The sequence below is a fragment of the Podarcis cretensis genome (assembly GCF_951804945.1).
Source record: "Podarcis cretensis genome assembly, chromosome: 14".
Classification (NCBI taxonomy): Eukaryota; Metazoa; Chordata; class Lepidosauria; order Squamata; family Lacertidae; genus Podarcis; species Podarcis cretensis.
In genome coordinates this window covers 27,869,258-27,896,938 of record NC_137183.1, presented here as the reverse complement: position 1 = coordinate 27,896,938, position 27,681 = coordinate 27,869,258, and the positions used below count along the sequence as shown (strand labels likewise).

The 27,681-nt window shown below is 42.3% G+C and overlaps 2 protein-coding genes and 1 long non-coding RNA gene across 6 annotated transcripts in view; 1 reads left to right on the top strand and 2 right to left on the bottom strand.

Moving 5' to 3' along the window:
• The first annotated feature begins 5,318 nt into the window (after nt 1–5,318).
• On the top strand, nt 5,319–15,865 carry LOC307202799. The gene is made up of 3 exons (XR_013833007.1): nt 5,319–9,515; nt 12,483–12,680; nt 15,262–15,865. It is a non-coding gene; the product is annotated as an uncharacterized lncRNA (long non-coding RNA).
• LOC307202794 (uncharacterized protein C15orf61 homolog) lies at nt 11,566–13,549 on the bottom strand. Its single transcript, XM_079953047.1, has 2 exons — nt 12,913–13,549; nt 11,566–11,958 (listed from the first exon to the last, which is right to left on the bottom strand). The coding sequence occupies exons 1-2, from the start codon at nt 13,289–13,291 to the stop codon at nt 11,831–11,833; spliced, it is 507 nt and encodes a 168-aa protein (XP_079809173.1). The 5' UTR covers nt 13,292–13,549; the 3' UTR covers nt 11,566–11,830.
• Nucleotides 15,866–15,920: 55 nt separating the features above from the next.
• The window catches only part of IQCH (IQ motif containing H), an 82,074-nt gene continuing 70,313 nt past the window's right edge, over nt 15,921–27,681 (bottom strand). For 2 of the 4 annotated variants that reach the window (XM_079953003.1, XM_079953002.1), the window contains 6 exons: nt 24,423–24,587; nt 19,756–19,878; nt 19,197–19,258; nt 18,116–18,224; nt 16,700–16,803; nt 15,921–16,187 (listed from right to left, as the gene is read on the bottom strand). In XM_079953003.1, the coding sequence (XP_079809129.1) occupies nt 16,187; nt 16,700–16,803; nt 18,116–18,224; nt 19,197–19,258; nt 19,756–19,878; nt 24,423–24,587 (564 nt within the window). In that variant the 3' untranslated portion in view covers nt 15,921–16,186. The other 2 variants (XM_079953004.1, XM_079953005.1) reach the window with 2 other exon arrangements.

Genomic DNA, 27,681 nt, shown 5'->3' with positions numbered 1-27,681 from the left:
ATGAAGGGCTGGGGCCAGGTGCACTTGCTCCAGAAAAGGGTGCAGCTGACATGCCAGATGAAGTTACTAAGTTGCCCCCTACCTGCATACTTAGTGGGTCTAAGACAGGGGTGGGCAGAAGGTACAGTGGGATCTATTGGTAGATCTCTGGGTGAGTTGCAGTAGACCAACAATAGATTCTAACTGCTATTTAACAATATCAACAACGAAGAAGCCTGCCCCTCTAAAGGATAAATGTTTCTCAAAAAGAATGTTTGGGGGCGTACCAGAAGTGGTGGCTGCTTTTTGTAGGTGGATTTCACATGCTCAAAGGTTCCTTAATTCTTAGCATTTGTCTCCCCACCCCATTTTAGGAGTCTCCCCAAGCCAGAGCAACCCCAAGCTGCAGACCTATTGCTTCATGGGAATGACAACCCTGTCTAACACACCTGGATTAGTAGATCCCCTGACCCACAGAGCCTCCATTTTCTCTGGAGTTTATTCCCATCCCATCCAAAATAGCTTCTGGATATTGGTAGCCAAAATCCATGTTCCTTATGGCTCTGCCAAGTCAGAAACAGCAAGAAAGCAAAACAAATTATCTTATTATGCACTGGTTTGGTGGTTGTTTTAAGATATGCTCTTGACTCTATCCAGGATTAAGCCTTTAGACTTGCTGTGAATCCTGCTCATTGAAACCTTTACAGGTGCCCAAGAGTCCCTTTCTTCTGCTGCACCTATCCCAGATTTCTCATGCAACCCTCTCTCCCCTTGCCCAACACATTTCTAGGAAAGATTAAAAAATCATAAAGAAATGAACAGTAGAGTAAGTGATCCATCCATCCCAGTGCCCTAATACTAGCATTCATCAAATTAAATACATTGACTATTAAGTTCATTTCCAAAGGAAAATGCTTTTTCACACGATGGAGAATTAACTTTGGGTACTCATTGCCACAAGGTAAATTTATGGTCACAAGTCTAGATGGTTATTAGCCATGACAATTGGACAGAACCTCCATGTTCAGTAGCAGTAATCCTCTGATTAGCACATACTGAGTGCAAACACCATGTGGTAGGTATAATGCCTTGCACTTGTAAAAAAGGGGGGGCGCGTGTCAGCTCCTGCAAAATAAACAGAGATGCTCATACAGTACAATACCATGTGTGAATAGGCTGTAGTCTTTATCATTCAAGGTAATTGGCGAACTTCATAATTTGATTCAAATTCATTACATTCCCCCCCCCCAAAAAAAGAAGAAAAATAAAGAAGAGCCCTGCTAGCAATATTTGATATAATTCATGAAAGTCTTTGGCTCCCACTCATTAAAATTCTAGATGGTTTAGGGCTTTTTTAAGTTTAATCCTTGAATGGCCATTAGTGAAGATAAATTATCTTTCTGTTCAATAACTTTATAATTTAAACTGGTACCAAAAAACCCCCGAAAACCCTTAATAGTCTCATCTTGAGAATATTCCAGGAATAGTGACTGTCCACATGGACTTTCAGTGCTGTTGAAATGAACCTTCTGCCAGAAGTCCCTATGTACCATTCAATGAAAATTCATTTTCTATTAAGTTGTAAAGAATAGGCTATGAAATCACAGCTTTTCTATGGCCTTACAGTCCCACCCTAATATATATATATATATTCATTCATAAACCTATAGGGAAAACCAATTCAACTTACCAGATTTGCATAAATATTATGTAGCTTTTCAACATGGCTATTCTCTGCCGCAGTTCCTTATTCCAGTTTGCATTGAGACAGCAGTAATCAAACTTCAGCTTTTTAATATTTTTCCTTCTAAAGCATCTCAGATATTTGCAAAGCAGCAGTGTTTTCAATTCTATGGAGAATACAGGAACAAACAAACCAGCTACAAAGCTTAGAAAAAAAATATTCTAGTCCTATAAAACAATGACTCTGACATTGACTTAGATTGCATACTCAAGATCACTTAATGTCAATGAGTTACCCCTTAAGACATTTATTGATTAATTTATTCAAAGCACAGTACCAAAGGAGTTTGCGTAGTGCAAAGGTTAAACAGATGAGAAGCATGAATTAATTCTACCAGACTCCAACTTACAATTTCCCAAATGTCACTTGTATGTTCCAAGCTCTACCAGTATATGCTATCATAGAGTCACGGGGCTAGTATGCTTGATTACTGCAGCATCAAGCGGTGCTTTGCATGTGAGAATGAGTAAATATGGATCAAATAACACAGACAGAACTTTGAAAGCACTCCCAGCACAAAAATGTCTGGAGACCCCAGGTTGGGGAAGCCTGAAATGACTCAGGGAGGCAAATTCAAATATGTCAGAAGTGTGTGCATACATTCTTTTATCAACCCCCAAAACAGCCCTGGAGCCAAAAATATGTGCAAATCATTCTGCATGGCCAAGGCATACTGTATTTCTCAAATAGCAGTTTCCTACTCCACTTGGCAACAATGGCAAGTTTCTTTTGAAAACTGATAAAAGTTTGAAGCCGTTTGTGTCAGAAATATGGCACTTGTTGGCATCCGTCTCCCGAGACAATGGAGGAGTATGCCTTTGAGGGTGAAGTTAAACTGTTAGGCTGTATGCCAATCTGGCTGAGCTCACAACTTCTGAGTTTATAACTTTATAACGCCTCCTGTGTTGTTTTTGCTGCTTTAGCCTAGGGAGTGTGTATCGAGGTCCTGGGTTGCCCAGACAATAACCCCCTCTTGGCCTCGCTGATGTGGTCCAAAGGAAAGCAGAGCAATACACTTGGCACCAGTTGGGCTGCAGGAGTTGCCAGAAGGAGGCATACAAGACGCCATCCAGCTGCCTTAGGGACTCCACTCTTGATTTGTGTAGGATTTACTACTTAGCCTTTTCTTCTGCCGAAGATGTACCAAAAGGCAGTGGGTACAGATGGTTCTTCAGAGTTTACTCCCAAATCCTTTCTCACAAATGAGTATAGCCACAAGGCAGTAGAGGTTTAGGATCAGGAGTTTTCCTTCTCCTAGATGGGCTACCTTCCCAGGTTGATGAGTCCCATCTGTCCCTCATTTCACTCAACAGAACATGCAGAAACGACCTTCTTGACGTTGGATCCACTATTGGTCTTGTCTGCTCAATCCACCAAAGCCTGTCTTCGCATGTAGGGGATACTCAAGTAGTTATGGCACTGGGGTCTGTAGTTCAAAAGCCCCCCCACCCCAACTGTAAATATCCATCCAATCCTGAGCGTGCTCTTGAAATAGCTCTACGGAACCCAACCATGGTGACAAAACAGATCAGTACCAAGAGCAAGACTGAAGTCCTTCCCCTCTCCACAAATAACAAGCAGATCAAATATGTACAGTAGTGCAGGGAGAACACATTTATTAGAAATATATCTCAATACTGCTTTTCACTTAAAATCACAAAGCAGTGTACAGCACAATATAAAAATCACAGTAAAGCCAACACCTAAATAATAATCATAAGAACAGTGGATCCAAAGCAAACAGATCAAGAATAGACTGACCATTAATTGTCAGAAATGGCCTGGGAGAGTATTAATGTTTCTGCCTGCTATAACTCAGGTTGTATGCACGCCATACGTATAAAGCAAACTGTTTTCTCCAAATAATTCTGGGGACTGTAGTTTACCCCTCAGAGCTACAATTCCCAACACCCTTAGCAAACTACAGTTCCCAATATTCTGAGAAGTAATGTGCTTTAAATAATATGGTGTGTACGCAGCCTCAAAGGTAAGATGGTTCTGTAGAGGGCATTACTAGAAAAAAGGCCCCTTTGGCATACACAAATGCACCATCAATTTGTTTAATTTTTGTTAGTCTTAACAACAGTTAAGATATTTCAGACAATAATCAGATTCTCAATTTTTTCTTCCAAATGTCACTTTGGACCATATTTGGTTGTTCTAACTATAACCCCCTCCTGGTTACAGTGGGCTACCACCCAATAATACATCATTTATTTTATCTGTAAATTGACTGGTGTGTGCATCCCATTCCTTTCACTGCAACAGGCTGTCAATTTCGCCCTTTTCCCGTGAAACAAAATGAAAAGGTGCTTAAGTGCAATATGTACTACATTATTACAGAACACATTCAGCATGAAAGGTACAGATTGGGCCACATTAACAATGTTACTCAACCTCCTTCCACCAGCTTCAGGGGCTCTGTAATTGTTTTTGCCAAGCTATAAATTTTTGAGTAACAACAAAATTATTGTGATTTTTCTTACTAAATTATTCATACATTACAAAGCATATATGTAACAAGGCCCATGAATCACAAGGCATATAATGACCATATCTTAATGTCAGTTCTTCAAAGAAGAGGAATTCAAATAGATTTATGCATTCGGGTTAACTAAGGCACGTTGTTTTTATAGCGTTCATAATTCTACCTGTTCCTCCCACCCCCCAAAACAGAAACTTTATATGTTCTTTTCTTTAAAAGTGCTATTTTTTTTAATGAAAGCTTTGGAGGGGGCAGAATAGCAGGCAAGCCAGGCATTTGTGTTAACAAGTGCTTTATATCACGTTTTGCACTTGGGTTCAATTAGTAGTACTAGTATAATTGGAAGAAAAGTTTTGTAATGAACCAGTCCAGAGCTCATAAACTGTGCTTGAAATGGTGAAAGCATCATTAAAGCAAATCTAAGGCCTGTAGAAAGCCTATAAGCTTGTGGGTAGGGGGAACAATGACAAAAAAAGTAGGGAAGTAGATTATCTGGTCTGCAGGCCTTTTTAAGGTAGGTTCATAAACTGCTTTTAGTTAACCCTTATTTTTTGCAGCCTTACTGCAAGTTAAACATTCAAACAAATTCACTAAGCAACTTCAACATTTGTTACCTTTCTTGCTACCAGTTAGCAAAAAAAAAAAAAAAAAAAAAATAACTCACCAGTAGAAGAAACAAGAATAAGCTACAACTGGAGTATAAAGGTAAAGATACCCCTGCCCATACGGGCCAGTCTTGACAGACTCTGGGGTTGTGCGCCCATCTCACTTAAGAGGCCAGGGGCCAGCGCTGTCCGGAGACACTTCCGGGTCACGTGGCCAGCGTGACATCGCTGCTCTGGCGAGCCAGAGCCGCACACGGAAACGCCGTTTACCTTCCCGCTGGTAAGCGGTCCCTATTTATCTACTTGCACCCGGAGGTGCTTTCGAACTGCTAGGTTGGCAGGCGCTGGGACCGAGCAGCGGGAGCGCACCCCGCCGCAGGGATTCGAACCGCCAACCTTTCGATCGGCAAGCCCTAGGCGCTGAGGCTTTAACCCACAGCGCCACCTGCGTCCCGCAACTGGAGTATAGTTTATAGCAAAAGTTAGTTTAGAAATCATAGTTTGTCCATGCTACCTTGCTTTTTTTAAAAGCAGAAAGACTGTTATACTATCCCAGGGGTCGGCAACTTACGGCCCATGGGCCACAAGTGGCCCATGGGGGTTGTTTAACCTGCCCATGGACCCCCGCCGCCTGCTCAGGGACCGCCTTCTGCGATGCTGGCTGGCTTCCCATTGGCTGCAGGAAGCTCTTGCAGCCAATGGGAAGTTGCTCACGCCTCCTCCACACCAGAAATAGCGTTTGTGCATGTGTGTGCGCGCACACACACACACTCCGGCCCACCATGGCGTCTGCAGAACCACGAATCGGCCCAACCCCTGTACTATCCCTTACTTAGCATTGTATATGAGTGTCAATCCACATTTCCATTTTAAATAGCAAATGCTTCTCACCTCATCTTTGTTTAGCTGTACATTGTCAATGGAACATGCATGCCATCAGATAAAGTATTCATGACCTATTCAGAATTCCTCAAGAGCCACTTCTTAGCATTAATATTATTTAATTAAATTTAATTATTTTATAAAATATAGCACCATGTATTTAACATTAGAATTTTAGCAAATAAGTGATGTAAATAATCAAGCTTCACAAATCTATGTAGCATAAGCATATTCCATTGATAAATTTTCCTGACTAGCTTCAACTCAGGGTTTGGTGTTGATGTACCTGGCTACCTGTACATTAATTTAATCTATGTAAGTAGCTTTACTGTGTTCTTCCAAACTGTTCATGGAAGATTTTTTTAAAGTTACAAAATACCAGGTTTTGCAAGGTCAGCAACTCCAAACAATTGGAATGGGTCAATTAATCATGAATGACAATAGGCATTAGTTTACTTTCTGTGTACAATTAAGAGTTTTTCAGCAAATAGAACCTAAAATACCATTTTACAAGACTATTTTGAAAGGTGAAAGTCACTGGATTTCTTTCCTTTTTTTGCTGATCGTGCTATTTATTGTACCTTAGCACTAATCCTTAAATATCTAAATGAACAGTTTCACTAGTTTACATGTTGGCTTATTTATTTAAAGGATTTTAACCCTGCATGCCAGTCAAAAGAAGACTCCCAAAGCAGCTTACAAATATCAATAAGATAAAGCCAACCTTAAGGATTACAGTCTGAAAGATATGACACAAAAGGAGAAGGGAAGAGGAGGATGATGGGAAAAGCAAGCACAAACATGATGAATCTGAGTTACAAAGTTCCTGCAATGACTAGCTAAAATACTGAGTTCAAGGAGAGTAGGAGCCAAAACTTGCTGATATCTCAGCTGAGCTGGCAGGTAAGTTCTATGGTCCCATTTACATTATTGGGCTCAAAAAAACCACCACCAAGACAAATGGGTTTCCAAGTCTATGGTGTATCTACGCACATTTCTAAGAGCCAAAATGAAGCAACTCTCCATGACTTCTGTCAGTTTTGTTTTTTCATTGCTTTTAATTTAAAATGTACAGGTTAAAGCTAGGTTTAGTTCTGGAATTAAAATAAATTCCCATCAGATCTGAGAAATCGATCTTTATACAAACATAGATGCTTAAGACCATTACATATTGACATTAGTAGACATTAAAGCAAGCAGGACATTAACACAAATGCACAAAACACCCAAGAAATCCCAGCCATTTGGATTAGCAAACAATACTCCACGGAACAGAGCTTCTGTTAATAATGTTTCTTATTGTTGGGAAATCTCTAGTGGACCAAATTTGTCAAACACACAAAAGGTCTAAAAGTGAAATATAGTAATTAAGACTCTCACTTTATTGATTGGGCAGCTTAAGTAATTTTTCATTACTAACATAAGATTTAATACATATAAGTAGTTAAAGATTCTGCCTTGGCACAAGCCATTAGCATGTAATTGAACTAGTAAAAAAGATCAGTTTAACCTATGTTGATTACCACCTTATCTTTGAAAGGCAATTAAGGACCTCAATCATTGCAACAAGATTTGATTGTGTGGCCTTTATTGGACATTGATCTTTCAGCAAAGCGCAGTTACATTTTCCATTAATTTACAGTAACACAGTTTAACTTCGATACCTTAGACCATTGACCCAGGTAAGATGTCAGGCTAAGCACTTGTTTAGGTTAAGATTCTCCCACTAGTCATTACTGTTTAAAAGGGGATGCTGAAAAAATGCAGATACCTATCAACTGAGTTAAGACTAAGGTTTCAGTTATCGGCATTTGTTTCATCGCGCTTAACAACAAAGTTCTCGGCCTTTATAATGTCACCCCCCTAGCTCTTTTAAACATCATCCTTGTATAGAGTGAAAGAGATAATTAAAGCAAGAGGTACAAGGCCAATCCTATTGTGTTTCAAAGGAGAATACAGCAGATCACATTTCCTGAAAGTTTAAGGGTCATTATGTATTCCAGTCATCTTAAATATATAACACACGTACATTTCAGAAGTGGGTATAAACTGCATGCCAAGAGTAATTTATGGCCACTTGTACAGAATGGCCAAGAATCAGCAGGGGTATTGGGGGTTCCCCTTAAATCCAAAAGCAGTTCACTATGTAACATGGAGGGGCAGGGAGGTTATTTGAGAAACACGAGCCTGAAGCCGTCAGCTGGAAACTGCTCTGGACCAACTGACTGAACTAATCCATGTTCCTCAGCTAGCAAAGTTGACCTGGAGCTGCTAATTGTTTAGTCACCAAGATAACTCTTTTAAGCTGATTTTATACTAGGTGCAAATGGCCCTTAACATCAATATTTCTGTATCTTCTCAGTTCCTATAGAGACCATATATTATTTTGATTTTCTCGTAAAGTGCTTAGGTTTGATTACAGTTGAGTGGTATATATGTATTGTTAAAAATACATACATATCCATATATATAACCCTGTGTGGGTCCTGTGTGGACCCTTCCTGGGGTGCGAGACAAACAAGTGTCATGACCTCAAAGCCCAGCAGAGACTAGGACATACACAGTCACTGGCTAGGAAGCTGGACTAGGTGAAGAAGAAGAAGTAGTAGTAGTTAGATTTATATACTGTCCATCAAAAGATCTCAGGGCGGTTCACAGAATTAAAACAATAAATAAAACACAAGTAAATAATTAAACCAAAACAACAAAACAATAACCCCCCCTTTCGACAGGTTCTTGGCTCCGAGATGGATATGGGTGATTAGGGGACCCCTGAACTTGAGGCTGGCTGGCAGGCAGGAGCTAACTGAACAAGACGCCACAGCACCAGGGCAGGAACCTCACAGACCCTTCCCCTGAGGAACCAGGTGCCTTTCACAGTAAGTTGCCAGCCCAATGGCACAGTGAGCACACCAAGTCAGAACGCTGGTCTTTTCAAGTTTCTCACAAGTGGGAGGAGCCTGGAGGCAGTGGCTGGGAAGCAGAGGCTTAAAGGGCCTCACTTGGCTTCCAACTCTTCTTGGAGCAGGTTCATCCAGTAATGCGTGCAGAAGGCCCCAGGTTCAATCCCAGGCATATCCAGGGAAACCTGGGAGAGTGTGAAACCTTCGAGAGCCACAGTCTATCAATTTAGACAATATTGAGCTAGATGGACTAATGGGCTGGCTTGATATAAAGCAGAGAACAATAATTTAAATTAAATAGGAAATACATATGAAGTCCAGCCTATCCAGTTGTGTCAACAATTCCTAAAAGTCTGTGTAAAAAAAGTCACGTTTTCAGTGAATGTTGAAATGACATTGAGGCATTGAGTTCCAAATCCCATAGTCACACATCATCTGTCCTACACAGCCATATGAGCAAAAGGAAGCAGGTTTCAGTTAGTTGACACCCCAAAGGAATAATCCCTGAAAAATGAACAAACACTCTCTCATGTATACACAAGAAGTGTAACATTTTATGAGTAGCATTTGTTCCCTTCAAGTACTTCAACAGGTCACCCACTGGTCCTAATGAATCCAACAAGTGATATTATTATATTTGAACTTGCCCTCAGCCATCTTCCAAGTTCATCCCTCACCATGATCAACTTCAGAAGTGCAAGAGGTCCATTGATTTTCATGTAATAAAAGAAAATGTTACATTTGCTTAATTGTTACACAGTGAGAGCAGAGCAAGAAATCAAGTCTCTGTTTAATGCTGCAAGCAGCACTGAATTCTAGTGGATCAATAGAGTACTTTGTCAAAGAGGTTCTCCAAGGAGGGATGCCCATCACTGTATGGACAAGGAGTCATGTTGCCTCCACTTATTGAAAAACAGGTAAGCAAAGTCAGCAGTCTCCATTATCAGAAATCAAATACGCTGCAGCTAGCAGAGGGGCCACTCCAAGGAAAAACTGTATTTATAGTGTGGTAATTAAAAAACATTTTACCAGTCTTGTGTTGAGACCAAACCTTTACAGCAGAATATTGACAAAATAAGGAGCAATGAATGAGCAGTATTTGATTTTAAACTTATGAGTTGCATTTATTTATTTTTGCCCATTACTGGGAAAAATCAGTTCCCGCTAATCTAGCAAAATGCTAATACTCACTTTTATTATTAATGAAGCTTAATATAGTATAACAGCTACTCCGCAATGTAAACTATTTATTTAACCTGTGCTAGAAATATTCCTCGGTACCAAATATACTACGTTAAGTGTTTCCTTGATTACAGATTTGTTTACAGTTGCTTTGAAGAGAAGCAAAGTCATTCACAATTCAAATCTGAAGTAAGCATTTTAAGACACATACTTGTGCATACATTTCATTGTAGCTTTACGCTTTAAAAATAATTCTGCAATATTTATTTTCAATGCAAGAAATATCTCTTCCTGAGGGGGGGAAATGCTGAACTAAATTAAATCAAATTTATCCATACAGTCTTAGTGCTGCCAGCTAAATTTTAATCTGTCCTGCAACACTTTGTTCTTCGTCAATTAAGCAACAATAGGACCCCATGGCCAATGGGACGCAGGTGGCGCTGTGGGTTAAAGCCTCAGCGCCTAGGACTTGCCGATTGAAAGGTCGGCGATTCGAATCCCTGCGGCGGGGTGCGCTCCCGCTGCTCGGTCCCAGCGCCTGCCAACCTAGCAGTTCGAAAGCACCTCCGGGTGCAAGTAGATAAATAGGGACCGCTTACCAGCGGGAAGGTAAACAGTGTTTCCGTGTGCAGCTCTGGCTCGCCAGATGCAGCTTTGTCATGCTGGCCACGTGACCCGGAAGTGTCTCCGGACAGCGCTGGCCCCTGGCCTCTTAAGTGAGATGGGCACACAACCCCAGAGTCTGTCAAGACTGGCCCGTACGGGCAGGGGTACCTTTACCTTTACCTAGGACCCCATGGTGGTTAAGTCCAGTCAAATTTGACTATGGGGTTGCGGCGTTCATCTCGCTTTCAGGCAGAGGGAGCTGGCATTTGTCCACAGACAGCTTTCCGGGTCATGTGGCCAGCATGAGTAAACCGCTTCTGGTGCACAGAACACTGTGATAAGTGCCAGAGTGCATGGAAACGCTGTTTACCTTCCTGCTGCAGCGGTACCTATTTATCTACTCACATTGGTATGCTTTCGAACTGCTAGGGTAGCAGGAGCTAGGACTAAGCAATGGGAGCTCACCCCATTGCATGGATTCAAACTGCCAACCTTACAATCAGCAAGCCCAAGAGGCTCAGTGGTTTGGACCAGAGCACCACCCTTGTCCCAAATATGCACTAAATAGTGCATATTTAGTTTGGAGAGCACAAAACCATTGCATGCATTAATTATACATTATCATAACCCAAAGTTACTTTTTAAAGTTCAATTGACTTCAATCGGAGAGTTAAGCAGATGCTTAAACCCATCCCTGAAATCTGTTGAAATGAACTGCTCAGTTTGGACCAGATTATATCCAAACTGTCTGTATGTAGCTTCTATTCAGCACCACAGCCTACTTAAGTAATCCTGAATGGTATGCACAAAACTCTACTAAGTGAAAATGAAATTTTTTTTTTTTGGTTTTCTGGAATTTTACATAAATGACTTGTTTACCTGTATGGGAATGAAAACCCCACCCTTTGCATATCAGTTTTATTTTTGTTTTAAAAATCAATGTTACTTCACGGGGGTAGCCAACATTGAGTCTTCCAGATGTTGCAGAACTACAACTCCTATCATCACTGACCATTGGCCTTTCTGGTAGTCCAAAAGAATCCAGAGGCACCGTACAGGCTATCCCTGAGGTAGTCACATTTGGAAAGTGTTATAAGTGTTGGGCAACAATATCTTTTATGATACTGCACCAAAAGATACATGATCAGTAAATAAGCAAAGACAATTCCCAACAATGTATATTTTCATTATTATATTTATTATTTGAATACCAAATACCAAAAGTTTTTGAAAACAAAAGTAGCTTCAAGTAATTTTCCATGGTTTTTTAAATCTATTCTGCACTTTGCCAGACTCAAAGAAAACTAAAATTGTACTGAAGGAAAAATAGGGACATTTTGAAACTTGAACATATTACACACAAATAGATTGCAAACAACAATCCCCCTCTGTCTGTCTTTTGCTGCAATATACCATGAAAGCGTCAGTCCTTGAAATGAGTAGTTTAGTACATGGCACCTTCATCTTCTTTATTGAGGAAGTATATAGTGACTGGGCCACAATGCGTGTGAACAGTTTCTGTGACACTGACAAGGAACCAGGAGCCAATTCCATATAATAAAGTTGGGATACCTATGTATAAAAAGGGGGGGGGGAACAAATAAAAAAGTAAAACCTCATATAACATAGTACTGCAGGACTCTACCCCACCTCCACCAACAAGCTGCAAGAAGCAAACTGCAAGGCTGAATTAAGACATGATTTTGCCACCCTTTAAAGCCAGGCTGGTTCCTTGAAAACAAAACATAAAGCATGTTGAGGTAACCCATTCTCTGCACTTATAGATGTACTGATCACCTTCCTGGTGCCATTCTTTATTTGGCAACCCCCTGCCTTTCACTGCATGTGCTCTTACGAGATACATGCAAAATCCTTAGTGAATATATTTTGTTCTGAAAGTATTGGCTGCATTCCTGAGGACCAGGAATAAATAGTCCTGTTTTCTGCACATGTTCAATATGATCATATCCCAGTGTTCTCCACTGATGTGCCAACACTGTTATGCATTTAGAGAAGTTCTAGGATCAGGGTAGGGAGCCTTAGGCCTGGATGGGTCAAGTGATGCCTATTTATTTTGTTCTCTATCCTACTCTCAGGACTCTGCATCTCATGCCCTCTATCTACAGACCACACCCCTTTCTGACCCTGCTTCAAACCCTCTTTGAGCATCTCTGTTTAGCTGGAACACGTCCTTGAACTGTGACAATTACTCTTGCTTACTTGAATGGATAGAAAAGTGTGTGTACGCAGAAACCTGGATTTTGTATGGCTGGATTGTAGTGTACTGCACAAAGGTGAGAGTCACATCAGTTGCCCTATGCGCTTTTAATCCTGGCCCTGTCACTTTCGTCCCTGGCCCTGTGGGACTGAGTTCCATAGGTGCTGTGTAAAATACCTTTTTGTATGGTTTAAGTCATCTCCCTGTTACATCAGGTGTTAACTCTATTCAAGGTCTCATTGCACCTCAAGCCCTTGCTGTGTGCGCCACCTCTACACAGGCACAGCCCGTTCGAAGACGACACTCACCAAAGTTTATTAGTTTGAGAGCTGTGAAGAAGTAGTTCTGCATCGCCAGGTCCTGGTGGGGTGCTCGGGAACAGTGGTACTTGATGAAGGGGAAGCAGCCGGTCCGCAGGATGTGGTAGTTTGTCCCTTTCACCTCCCAGTTGAAGTTGGAGAGCCCAAACTGGTCATTGTGCACCGCGCTGTACTTGACGCAGTAGGAGGTCCAGTGGGGCAGCCCCCTCTGCAGCAGGTGCTGGCTCAACACTTCAGAGGCTTTGGGCTTAGCAGGGCCCCCCCTGCGAAAGAGGGCCAGCCGGAGGAACCCCTCATGCACCTGCTTCAGGAGGGCAAGGCTACTTGAGGAGGGCTGGAAGACACCCCAGCCCACCTGCCTCCCCATGTCTTGCTCTCCGACCCCACAATATCCTGGGGGAGGGTGGATTTCTGTGTCTCCTATAAAATATGGTCTCCTCCAATTATTATTTTTTTTGGGGGGGGAGACAGCCAATTTTTTTCCTTCAGACTCCCCACCTCAAATTACTTGCTGACACCTTTCCCAGGTAGCTTCAATTCTTGATATGCCCCTCCCTCCTCAATTGTTCACCCCCCCACGTTGCTGAGGGAGACTTTTCTTCAGGATCTGCTGCCCCTCCCCTAAAACAACTCCCCCCCCCCCCTTTGCAGCCCCTCCCCCTCTCGTTAGTTGCCCCCGAGCAAGGGGGCGAGGTTCCTGCTTCACTTACTAACCTTCCCTAACCTGGAAAGACACGAAGCAACGCCACTCCTCCCCCCTATCCCGGGAAACAACAGCGACCCCTCTCCCCCTCCCCCCCTCCTGGGGCTCCCCTGCACGCTCTGCGCCTGCGCCGGTAGCTTCTCGACAGCCGCTCTGCGCCTGCGCCAGAGCCGGCCTACTGAATTTGTCAGACTCCTCGCGCGCTCCTGACTGGGCGACGCGCGAGGCCGAGAAGCGGGCGCGCGCCCAGCTGTCTGCGAGGATCTTTTCTGCTGAGAGAGGCCGAGCTCGCGCGCCCCTCATGTCAAGATAACACTAATAACCAAAAACAACAACATGGTCCTCAGCTTAAAGCACCATTTTCTAACACAACTAGTACACACGACTTAAATAAAAAGTGTTCATTCCACCGGAGTGTTTGGAGTAGAAAGCTGCTGCAATTCGAACAAACAAACAAATGAACTCTGTGGTGATTTATCTGAGGGAAACTCGTGGCTCTGAACCATTAAGCATCGTCTGTGATGTGAGGAGAATAATTGCGCAGAAGAGCGAGCGAAGAAATGGGAGCAACCTCTCTTCCCCCTCCCGCCCCCACCCACCCCTCATCCTTCAAATTTGGATAATTATAAACAATATTTCAAACTCAGCAATCTTAGACCAGTGAGCTGTAGAGCAAGATTGTGCTAATTAATCAATTACTACGCAACCACGTACCCTGTTTATGTACTAGAATGCACTTACAAGCCACTAATTATTAATCATCGTCAGTAACACATTTTGACTCAACTTTACCTTTGGATAATTAATAGAGCAGGGAGAGCTTTAATATATTTCTTGATTAGCAGAAACAATGGGGGTGGGGGTTGTAGGCAAGACAATAGACCTGGATACTGGTGCTAGGGGTTTTGGGGGGGGGGCATGTGTATGTCTCTAGAGCAGCCCTTTGGGTGCCATTGCATTTCATGGGAAGCCAGGATCTTGTAACCCCAGGACCTTGCCTGGAATGAAATTACAATAGAAGAGAAAATAAGTGTGTGTATGTGACACTAAAAACTTGGATGTACTAATAGTTTTGAAGCTACTGTTTTGGAGTACAGTGGTACCTTGGGTTAAGAACTTAATTTGTTCTGGAGGTCTGTACGTAACCTGAAACTGTTCTTCACCTGAGGTACCACTTTAGCTAATGTGGCCTCCTGCTGCCACCGCCACACGATTTCTGTTCTCATCCTGAAGCAAAGTTCTTAATCCAAGGTGCTATTTCTGGGTTAGCGGAGTCTGTAACCTGAAGCATCTGTAACCTGAAGCATCTGTAACCTGAAGCATCTGTAACCCAAGGTATAGTTGCACAATGGGACTTTGAAAAATCACCTGTTTGGGTGGGGGTGATGCTCTTGTCTCTCAAGTCATTATCAAAAAAAGGTGACAGCAGGACTAGGCCAGGAGCTGCTGCAACTAAAAGAGACTACCTCTTGTTTCACCCTTCGCCTCCTGGCCCTGTTTCCAGATTAGCTGGTCCTTTTCAGCATTTTGTATCTTTTAAGAACTCATGCTCAGGTTTGCTTTTTCCACCTATGACAAATTCACGGGGAAGAGGATCAGGTTATCAATGGATAAATGACATGTTGGTTTTATAGTATCTCCGGGATGCCTCTGGATGAGTGTTCCTGCATTCCTGAAGTAGGCTTGAGAATATTTTTGTAGCATTTGTTTATTTCAATATTTTAAATTGTAAACCAAAGTGGTATATAAATGAAATAAATGCATAAATGCACTGTTTGAAGGCTTCTCATTGAAGTATCTGTCTTGCCACTGCGAAAACAGAAGAGTGGACTACATGGGTCCCATTTGATGTAAGCCAACTGCAAGTAAGGTTATTCTGATGCTCCCATTCAGTCTGTTTTTGCCTGTTGTTTAGATTGTAAGCCTCTGGGTATGGGACTGACCTAATTTTAATCTGTGTACGGCACTTAGTGAATTTTATATGTTTTATGAATGAAAGTGATACAAATAATATCACCAGGACTCAGCTCCAAAACCTCCCCCCAACCCCCAATGCCAGAGCTGAAACCCAGAAGGACTTGTGAAGTGGAATATGAGCACACTTATATGGGATCTGGTAGAGGAGGAGTGCCCCATCTATGGACTCTGCTGCCATACAAATGTACTCTAGTTATTCAGGAAAAGGAATGACCAAGAAATCATGTATTCTGTTAGGAAAGCTTTCACATGGAAAAAGCTTGGGAAATTATACGATCCCCCTCCCCCCCGCCCAAGGAAGCAAAAATGCCAAAAATATTTTTAAAAATAAATACACTTAATTTTATTGGAAGTATAAATCAATACTCCTCTAAGCCATATAGAGGTCATAGCATCTGATACAAAATTTTCAGTGAAAACAAATTCTGTGAGTCAGGATTCACTGTTGACACTGGTCTATGTTCTGCTACATGTATTTTTCAACAATCCAAAACACAGTTGTAGGTGGAGTGTTTATTGCAGTGTGGGGTACTTTAGAACTGGAAACCAGGTGGATAATTTAAAGATGTTCAGTGAGATTAACCTATAAGAAGAAATAAATTATAACTAAAAACAATTTAAGGGTTAAAAAAAACTTTTTCCTGCATTCAGTGCCACCCTACCCTAAAGATAAGCACAGGGAGAGACTTATTGTATACTAACATTTTACTATTTGTTTCTCAAATAGTTGAATTATGAGAGACTGTTTTGTTAAATTTGAGAGCAAATATAGTGTAGAATTAAACCAAATGTGTCTCCTTCCACAGGTTGTATTTCGGATGTCACCCCCCATGACATATTTCATAAAACATAATTTTAAAAAACCAGACACAACCCAAATGTGAGAAATTAAGCTTTGACTGTTGTGGCCCAGGAGGAGGAGGATAGGGTTGCCATGAGCCAAGCAACATGGTTGGGAGGTCAACAGACAGTCACACTCTGGCAGAGCTTATGGGCATAAAATGACTGAAAAGGGCTACTTGAAAATGAATAACTTATTTTCCCCAGAGACATGAGAATAAGGATGAAGAAAGATTACTTTTAATGTCTACTAACTATTTTGTGGACGCTTGTGCTTTCAAGTCCTCCTCTTCCTCTTCAAATTTTAACTTGTTTTGCTCTGTAACTCCCAGAATTTTTTCAATCTCTTGGACAGCTCTCTATAACAAAATCAAACACTTCAAGTGGTAGAACAGTTGTTTATGCTCCCTGCTCACCATTGCACCAGTAGTATCAAGAACGCACAGAAAGAGTCACTCTTCAGGACTGGCCCAACCAATTGGCAGATTTGGCAGGCTCCTTGGTCTGAGTAGTAACTAAAGTTAACACCAAGCTGAAGCAACAGGGACAATCTCATTCAGGCTAAGGCTGAAGTAGTCAGGACTTGCAGGTAACTATTAGAGCTCAAATACAGTTGTTTCACCAGGAGCAATGTGGGAAACCTTTGGACCTCTCAATATTGTTGGACTCCCAACTCCCATTAGCCCCAGCTGGAATGGTCCAGAAATATCTGGAAGGCTCAAAGTTCCACATCACAGGGCTATAGCACAAAATACTAGTAAGCCTCCTTGACTCCTTTGAACTCCTGTGCGTTTTTTAAAAGCCCAACTAATCTACCTTCTGACACTGCTGTGGAGTTTCGACCTAGATCATTTTGTGGCATGTCTGTCAGGTTCTCCTGATAGTTGATAACATGGCCAGTATGAGGCCTGAGTAGGCCTTTAGCTTAAGGCTACCAATGAGCCCCCTTGGCGCGGACTTGGACCCCACCTCAATCAGCCCCTTCCTAACCACTGTTGTCCACCATCACTTGGTCCCCTGGCACATTATACATGCCAGTCACTCAATCCCTCCCCTAGATGAACTTATCTAGTAGTACTGCATTCTAGGAAATATAACATGGCAGCCACTCTGTTCTGATTAGCTAAGTAGCTAAATGGCTCCTATTCCAGAGACCCAGGAAAAGTAAGTGTCAGCCCTAGTGGTAGGTCCTGCTGGGATGCACTAAAACAGAAGTCCCTTCTTTGGCCTAGGCATCAGAAACTAATCAAGCTTACTTATTTGTCATTTCTTAATGTATGTGTTTTAATATACCGGTATATTGACGGTTTCATTTTGTAAATCAGTAAGAGTAGGCTTTAGGAAGGACTTCATGAATACTTTTCTGTGCCACCAATTAGGAACTCCAAGAAAGGATAAATTTAAGATGAAAATCTAATTGCTCTTGAAGAATCCTTTCAAGTATACCAGTGGCTCCCAGCTCAAGCAAGTCTATGTTACCACATCTAAAAAAAAATAAATTTAACTAGCAGATTGACTGGGAATCCTACAACATTGACCTGTACACAGTAAAACATGTACTGCTATGGAAAGAACACAGGATGGCTTAACAGTTGTTTATAATACAGCATGAGGTGTTTTCTGTCCTCTAACAGAAATTTAACTGGGATCGTTAGTTAATTAACACCTCACCTTAAAATTGGTCTCGGCATGCATATTAGGTGCTGATAATTCTTGATAGATGATGAAGAGTTGCTGAGCAAAGGTCATGAGGACCCCCTGGAGATGTTCTCCAATTGTTCTGTTAATGATATCCAAACAAATGACTTTGCCAATGATTCCATTCGCAGGCTTAAGAACAATCGCCCTCTCATTTGGGCCTATCAGCCCAAGGAATTTAATGAATATTTTCAATCTCGTAAGGTGGCAATCTTCAGGGAGATATGAAAGATGAGGCTCCATTTTAACTTGTCAGTAGAAAGGATTTGTGTAATAAATAATTTTTATTAATCAAGTAGCAGAGGAGAGCAAGAGGTTGAGTCATTCCAAGCCTTTTCACTTTGGGCATCAAATATGTGGCTACACACCACCATTGGTATGAAAATATCACTGTATTATTAATATTAGAGCATGCTGCTGTAAACAATATTCAGTGAGACTTGGGCAGAAGAGGACACGCTGCTTGTTTGTGCTCATCCTCTATGTAAGGTAAAGGTAAAGGTACCCCTGCCCGTACGGGCCAGTCTTGACAGACTCTGCGGTTGTGCGCCCATCTCACTTAAGAGGCCAGGGGCCAGCGCTGTCCGGAGACACTTCCGGGTCACGTGGCCAGCGTGACATCGCTGCTCTGGCCAGAGCCAGAGCCAGAGCCAGAGCCGCACACGGAAATGCCGTTTACCTTCCCGCTGGTAAGCGGTCCCTATTTATCTACTTGCACCCGGAGGTGCTTTCGAACTGCTAGGTTGGCAGGCGCTGGGACCGAGCAGCGGGAGCGCACCCCGCCGCAGGGATTCGAACCGCCGACCTTTCGATCGGCAAGCCCTAGGCGCTGAGGCTTTAACCCACAGCGCCACCTGCGTCCCTCATCCTCTATGTACATCTATGGAATTCCTTGCACCATTTGGGGGCCTTACCCAGGGCTAGGTACATCTGTGAATGAGTTACTTTCTCAGGGGTATGTATGGAAGACTAACCCTTAGCCCACAGAAGGGAGTAGAGGTGTTCAACTAGAGGATTTTCAAGATGCTTCCAGAAGTCACTCTTGAAAACTTACATAATTCCAAATTTGAGCCTTTTATGGTCTTCAAACAGAGTAAAAACAGTTCCTTCTTTTTGCTGTTGGAGTAGAGGGAAAGGTGTTAGCATTGCATAATGTAAACAACAACAACTCCTCTTAAAAAAGTAAGATGCTAAACTGTATTACGGTGTGAATAATCAGAATTAGAGAGAGGTGGTCACTTTAAAACCAGGCCTGAGAGCTTTTTGCTTCCTGGCTGACATGTAAAGTTGTCTGGGAATCTTGCTAGCTGATCTATAAGCCCCTTAAAGCCCACATGAGTAGAATCTGACAACAGTTGCAACAAGCCAGCAAGACATGTTTTGATTCAGAAGCTTGAATTTGAAAACAGGTTTTCAGGTTTTGAGATTGGGTTAGTGATAGATGATAATCTGTGTTAGAATCTCAGAGTTCACAGAAAGATTCTCATGGATTGTGGGGATATGTGAGAGAATCTTTTTGTAGTCAGCCTAGAATGGATTTGTGTGCTGTTCCTCCTTCCAAGCTACTTTCCTACCTCTATTGCATTTAAATACAAAGCACATGATCTTCCTACCTGGACATCATATCCAACCCCATGAGCCTTGCACATATGAAGGAAAACATTATAGTAGATGAGGGAAAAGTTGGCATGTCTGATCGAATTGCTCATGGCAACATAGCGGCTGACCATAGCAGGCTGGCAAAAAAAGCAGAAGGGAAAAAAGTTGACTGTGATGAAGCACTAATACAGCCTTCCCAGATTTGATGCCTTCCAGATGTTTTGACCTGCATCAGCCATCAGTCCCAGCCACCATGAATGGCTATGCTGGCTGGGGCTGATGCAAAATGTGGCCCAAAACATCCGGAGGGCACCAGGTTGGGGAAGGCCAGACAAACATATTCTTGCTTCAATACAAAGCCCTTTTACAAACATTAAGCTAAATCTGGAGTTTATTATAAATCCTGCAAAAACAATTTACTTCCTAAAAGGCACAAATAGTAATACAGTATTTGAGGCTAACTTTATAGTTACGGGAGCAATGATAAACAATGTTTGGTAACACAATTTTTTAAAATAATAATAATAATAATAATAATAATAATAATAATAATAATTCTATGGACACAGCCCTCCCAAGGTGGCTCAGCAAAGATAAATGGCTTCATATACATAACAAGTGAAAACTGAAAATGGTGGTGGCTAGGACCTATGTAGACAACAAGGTGGACATCAAGGGGTGGACCCCAAGCAGTGATTGCCTGTGGGCATGGGCTGGGGGTGGGGCGCAGATCTATAGTTACAATATCTGGTCCTCAGTGAGAAAAATGGAGGAATTAGGGTCCATTAAGCAGTTTTAAAACTGCAATAACTGAGTGTGTTTACACAGCTTAAAAGAGAAAGTAAAAGAGAAAGCATACAGCCATCGGAGTGGCATAGATAAATTTAAAAATGTGTTACAATAGTACAGTGGTACCTTGGTTTACGAACTTAATCAGTTCCGGAAATCTGTTCTTAAACCAAAACCATTCTTAAACTGAGCCACGCTTTCCCTAATGAGGCCTCCCGCCACCAGTACCCTTCCACCATTCGGATTCCGGTCTTAGACCGAGGTAAAGTTCGCAAACCGGGACACTACTTCCGGTTTTGCGGAGTTCTTAAACCGAATAGTTCATAAACAGGGCTGTTCTTAAACTAAGGTACCACTGTATCTGAAAACACCAAACCCACAAGATAAATATAATCAGCTGAATAGTCTTTACTTTATTGAAGCAAATTAATTATTCTGAGAAACGTCTATGCAGTCTGGAAATTCACGAGAGATCCAATCTGGGGTGCCAACTTGAATAAAATATGGGGGATAAGTCCCACCCTGCACAATCGATCACAAAATGTGGTGCACACACATCATTTGAATGGCAATGCCATCAACTTGGAGGGCAGGGGTGGGGAGGCTCCCTCAGCTATTTCATTGGGTGGTAGCAAAGGGACCTTGGCCCCTAGGAGTTGGATCCTATGGATCCAATTCTGAAAATTTTGAAAACTAAATTTCTTTAAATTTCTAGAGAGGTCACCAGTAGATGTGCTGTATTATATGCCATGCTAGCTAGGGATGTTAGGAGTTGTAGTTCAAAACATGTGGAGGGCACCAGGCTGACAAAGGTTGCCATATTGGCTCTCATGCAATTATAACATATGAGCGTTCTCTGTGATTTTGCTTTTGACTTGCTGGGGCTTCTCCTGATGTAATGTTTGGCATTTTTTAAAGTGAGGCCCTTGGGTGAATGTGACACATTACAGAAATTGTTTTTCATTTAAGTTTTCTGGGATATACCTTAAAAGCATGATCTTAAGAGCTTAGGAACTCTTTAAATAGTTGTTTCCTTAACAGTGCGGCACTGGCTGGAACTGAAAGCAAAATGTTCAGATCGATATGGAATTTTTGCCCAAGATGTGTTTTCTCACCTTCTTTTATTTCTTAGCAAAGTGCTATTGATTGGGCAGTTTCAATAAAGAGGTAAATAATAACGTGCAAGCAAAACTAGAAGAAAGTGGTGGCAGAAGGACAAAGGTGTTTTGACCACTGCGTGTGATATTTGCCAAGTCATTTCAGAGCCAATTCACCAAAGTGTTTTAATTTCAGTGGGGTGCATGCAGTAATACACAAGAACAATGGAGGAAGCTTAGTAGAATTTGCATGCATCTTATTTCTTCTTAATGGGCTTCCTTGATGTTCTGCACAAACTTACTTGAGTTGCATTAGAATGTTAATGATCAAAACTAAAAGACATCAGACACCCGAGATGCTTTTTAGTCTAACCCTCAGACCTAAGGCATGAAAACTGTGGTGGTGGCAGGCCAGCCTCATCCCTTCTCCAATCTGCCGCTCTGGGAGCTATGATCTGTTGCATGCCATTGCTATTCCCAGTGGCACTCAGTTCCCCAGTTTTGCCCGCCATGGTTCCCAAAGCGACATTGCAGGCAGACTTGTGCTCACATGCACAATATTACAAGAATGCTGGCAGCCGCTGGGAGCAGCAGGGGCCACAATTTGGCTGGGGTCCTAGCCTGAAGCGCATTTAGCACAAGGGGTAACCCAGCCTTGGCTGAGAATACTTGGAGAACTGAGAGTATTCATTGTCCAATCAGGTACCCAAAGCTCTCAGAAATTTATTTTGGCAACAGAAGGCCACAAATAAAATAAATGAATGCTTGATAAAATAATCCAAGTAGCAGTTTAACAAGCGTAAACTTGAATGTGGCGGCAATAACACAGAACTATTGTTTAAGCGCAGGCATCAGTTTGATGAGGTGCTTATTTCAGCTACAAAGCAGGCAAACACATGCATAATGAACTGCCGGATGAATTATTAATGTCTTGCTTATTTAGCCTCATCTGTCTCGAAGATAATGTATCCTAAGTATAATGAGTGATTGGTTTTGTACATAATTACAGTAGCAGCAGTATCTAGGAAATTTGCTCTTGCAAAGGAGAATTCTAAAAATAAAAATCATCACTCGCACTCAGTCACCGCTCCATTTTATCAAAATCAAAGCGAGCAGCCTGGTGAATGTGTAATAAATTCGCGGGGACGGAAGCATTATTAACATCATAATTTCACATAAAGTGTTTTTACTTAATCATTCATTACAGATCATGCGCTGTAAAAAGATTTGTCTCCTGTTTATTTCTCCCGGTTCTTTAAAAGATATCTCTGACACACTAGTCCTCTTTTTGTTGCCGCTGACTGCTAGGTAAGCAAGATTTGAAGGAATAAAAAAGGGGGGATTATAGGCTGGGAGTGACAAATTTATGTTAATCCTGACGGAATTTTAATTAAAAAGTTGCTACTTGATTACTTTTCATTTCTAAAACATGTACTACTGGGACTAATCATATGTAATTTACTCCTCTCCAACTCAAAGTAGTGGTGTGACAAGAACAATAGATCAGAAGCTCATTAACCTCTAAATTACAAAGCTCTGACACTTTTTGGATAACATAAAATCTCTGTCTGTAGATGAATAAGAAGAGGTTTCTGGTCCATTCTGACCAAGCATAAAAATGGGAGGGTTCCACTCCTAAGGCAGGTTTTAAAAACACAAATCTGAGTTAATTTTTCTGCAGATAGAGCAGGTTCCCACTTCTACTACTGGAGTTAAACACTGGTTCAAAAAATGCAAATATGTTCCCTTTGTGGCGAGAAGAAGATCAATGGCAGGAGTAGGTAAGAAGGTGGATTAAGAACACCTAGCTACTTTAAATGGCCTAAAGTCTTCCGGGCAAGGAGAATGACACCCCAGAATGCTGAAGGAACCTGTAGGTGTTATTCCAGAACCACTGTCTGCAATCTCTGAAAATTCTTTAAGAACAGGTGAGGTGCCGGAAGGCTGGAGATGGGCAAATATTGTTCATATCTTCCAAGAGGGAGGAAAGGCCCATCTGGGTAAGTAGAGTTCTAGCAGCCTGACACAGATACTGGGGGAAATCTCAAACAGATTAATAAGTAGTCTCCTTTGAGCATAGAAAATAATGCACTGATTACCAATGGCCAACATGGGTTTCTCAAGAATAAGTCATGCCAGACCAACCTTATTTCATTTTTTGGTAGTTACTAGTTTGGTAGATCATAGAAATGGCATGGGCATAGTATATTTTGCTTTCAGTGGAGCATAGGACAAGACCTCCCATTTTTTACTTGTTAACCAGATGGTAAAATATGAGCTGGATAATATTGTTAGGTGAATCTACAACTGCTTGAGCAACTGTATCCAGTGAGTGCTCATTAATGGGTCTGTGTCTACCTGGAGAGAGGTCTTCAGTGGAGAGCCAAAGTGTTCTATCCTATGCCCAGTGTCCTTCAATATTTTAATAAGATGCTTTTGTGAGGATACAGAAGGGTATGCTTATTAAATCTGCAGATGATGGGAAAAACTGGGGGGGGGGGTAGCTAGCACCATACAAGACAGAATTAAGATCTGAAATGATTCCTGCATTGTGGGGGGATGGACTAGATGACGCTTCGGGTCCCTTCCAACTCTAAGATTTTATGATTCTATGATTCCACAGGCTCGAACCGTGAGACAAACAAATAAACAAACATAGTAGCATTGATCTGTCTTACTGAATGTCACAGGGTGGCTCAGGACACCAGTGCAATGGAGCAGAGGGGAAGCCAATTCTGTTCTGGCTCCCAAGCAATTATTTGCCAACACAGTGGCTAGTAGGAGGTTACACTGACCTGGGGTGGTTCCTTAGGGGGGCGGCGGCTTTTTGGTTTACTTGGAATGACCTGGCATTCAAAGCGGCTTAACTTGCAATCCAGTGTTCCGTTTGTAACATACAGCAAGACCTGTGTCAAAGCCAGATGATCGCTATAGTGCAGATCCAGGTCTACTGCCCATACCTAATGACAGCAGAAAAAGAAAAGTAAGGAAAACTTTTGTGGCAGCACTCATGTAAAGGAATGGACATTTGCTTTCTGACAGTTAACTGCACAATCCACCTCCTCTTCTAGGCTGAGAAACAGACATCACTACTTCAAAGTTAAAATAATCTTTATGGTAGAGCAGCAGCTGCAAGTAACTCAATAAGATGGACTAATTGTTCTGAATTTTTTTTAACTGTTTGTAAACATGTGTCATATTAGTTCCCTCCCATCGGCCCATAACCCAACCACCCCCAAGCTGGTGCCCTTCAGATGTTTTAGACTGCCCCTCTCATTGCCATACTGGCTGGGGCTGATGGAAGTTGGAGTCCAAAAGATCTGGAAGTCAGAAGGTCACAGATGGTTGCCCTGACTAACAGAGCAATCCAATCCCCTGATTTGCCATGCTGGAGTGGGTCTAGATTAAGTGGAGGTGTCCCTCTGTCCAGCACACATATGGTTCTAGGCAGTTTCCCATCCAGGCACTGACCAGATCCAGATCTGCTTAGCTTCAGCAAGGTGTGCCGCATGTGCCTATGGACCACAGCCCAGGAGAAATGTACTCAAAGATAGAGAAACAGAGTGTCACTGCTGTTTATGCATGTAAAGCTAAGCACTTGCTTGTGAGCACATATGTGATCAATTCCACCAGCAAGAGTCTTTCAGCATTAACTGTGATGTGCTAATGCATCAGTCAGCAACAGCAAAGCATCTACAATCCTGCTAGGTAGACTATAAAACTATATATTTACAGTTGCATTTTAGGAGCTCTGAAGCTAACTTGCCCCAGAGACAGCTTTGGGATGCAAGCCATATCTCAGTTCTACAATCGGACAGAACTATGCAACTGAGAAAAAAATTAAAGAAAGTTATTATCTGATTTCAGTTATACATTAGGGAGCAAGAATTTAAGAAACTGGGCAAGACAGATAAGACTACGCAACTGAGACAAATTATTCTGGGGGGGAAACCAAAGTATTTTTTATTTATTTACTTATTTATATATAGCACGATCTATGTACACAGCACTTTATAAAGAACAGGTTTGACAGATCCCTATCTCAGGGGGCTTACAATATAAAACAGACACAGAAGAAAAACAAATGGGAGGTAATGGAAGCAGGGAAGAATATGTGTTGATTTCAAGTGCCTGTTCTTTGACTTAGTTACATGATGATATTGTTACTAGGAGGGTGCTCCAAAGATTTCTAGGAAAGGTAAGCATTGAGAAGAGGGAGGGAGGGAGGGAGGGGAGGGCAATTCCAGGCATCAGTAGCAGCAAGGAGGAAGGGATGGAGTCATTTCAGAGAGCAGAATGGGGACATTTGGATAGCTTTGGGTGGTGCAGCTGGTTAAGTAAAGGTCATGGGAAGAAGGGATGTGACTAGATGTAAGAACAGAGATTGTGGTAGATGGGGTGCAGGAAGAAGCTGATGGAGGGTGTTGAAGGTAAGCCATGAAGCTTATGCAGGATCTGGGACTGGGCAGGAAGTAGTGAAGGAGTTTAAGGAGAAGAGACATAGGATCATAGGAAGTTGCTTTAGACTGAGTCAGACCACTGGTCCATCTTACTCATTATTGTCTACACTAACTGACAATGGCTCTCCAGTGCCTCAGGCAGAGAACATTATCAGCCCTACCAGTAGGTACCAGGGATTGAACCTGGGACCTACTGCATGCAAAGCAGAAGCTCTGCCCATTGAGCTAAAGTCCTTTCTCATGTGACATATTCAGAGCAACAAACGAGGCAAATAAAGCTGGCAGCAGGGTGCTGGGTACAGGTGAGTGAGACCACAGCAGGTGAGGCAATAGGAGACCCTAGAGAGAAGAAAGTTTGCAGCCATGAAGATGAGAGCTACAGAAGGTATGGAGCAGATATTTTGCTGAGGATACGGACGGCAAAGGGCTGTAATTTGTCACATTGTAAAGAGAGAAGTGGCATGATTTGGGAACAGATTGCATTTGTGGGTCCAAGGAAAGATAATAGAAAGCCAAGGCTTTATCCTGATCAACAGGGTGGATGGTGATGCTAATGGATAAGGAGCGGGAACAAGGAGAAATGGGAGAAAATGGGATAAATTTTGTATGGACACATGGAGCTTGAGACAATGCTGACGCACCCAAGCAGACATATCAGAAAGGTAACTGGAGATGGAGGATTGGATGGATGGCAAATGATATGGATGGAGAGGTAGCGCTAGGAGCTTATAGGTGGCGTTGAAAACCATGAGAAGTGATGAGGCTACCCAGGGTGGTAATGTATACAGAAAGAAGAGTAGAGGGCCAAATGCAGAGCATGCCAGGCATCAATGTGGGAGGGGCCACAGAGCAGCCACGTGGGCAAAGATGTCACATGAGACACCCAAGCTAGAAGAGACACTCAAAATGCATCTTCCAACTGGGCCCATGATCCAAAGGTTCTTCAGAGAGTTCTAAAGTAGGCTAAACACTGGCTGTAGTTTGCCTATCATTACGTCATGGAACGTCCATCAGTATTCCAACTGTTCAGAGTGAAATTGTCAGCAACAGAATGTTAGCAAGCAGTCTAGCTTCTTTAAGGAAATATCTATCTGTGTTTTGGGCCAGGCGGGTTACATTGGGCAAGGAAACAGGGGGAACAGTAGTGTGGGGCAGTAAGGGCAAAGGAGCGACCGGTACTTTGACTTAACTGTCCAACTGGCTGGAAAGTTCTGATTCTGACAAAGTAATCTTCTGGAATTTCTATTCTCCCCCCCCCCCTCCAAAAAACCCCACCACAATTCAAATGACACTTATATGGGCAAAGAATGAGTACCTGGAGGGGGGGGGGGATATGGTAGAGGAATAATACTAGGGGTGGCCTGCAAAGGGAACTGAAGAAAGGGCAGCCCCCCACACCTGCCTTTTCCTAACTCCTATTAGTGCAGGTGGCCCTGGCAACATATGTGGCCCCAGAGTTCTCCCCCGTTCCCCGTGAGCCATCTACACACCAGTCTGATCTGTGAACATCAGTCCTTCGGAACAAATCTCACACACAATGACTTGAATAAGCCACTGAATGGTAAATGGCATCATTATAAGGCTATTAAGAGGT

Bases quoted from the DNA above. Each gene is read 5' to 3' on its own strand.
- LOC307202794 (XM_079953047.1), bottom strand. From the start codon at position 13,291: ATGGGGAGGCAGGTGGGCTGGGGTGTCTTCCAGCCCTCCTCAAGTAGC. The intron at 11,959-12,912 runs GTGAGTGTCGTC...TTTTATACATAG, and splicing joins TCTCAAACTAATAAACTTTG to GTATCCCAACTTTATTATAT.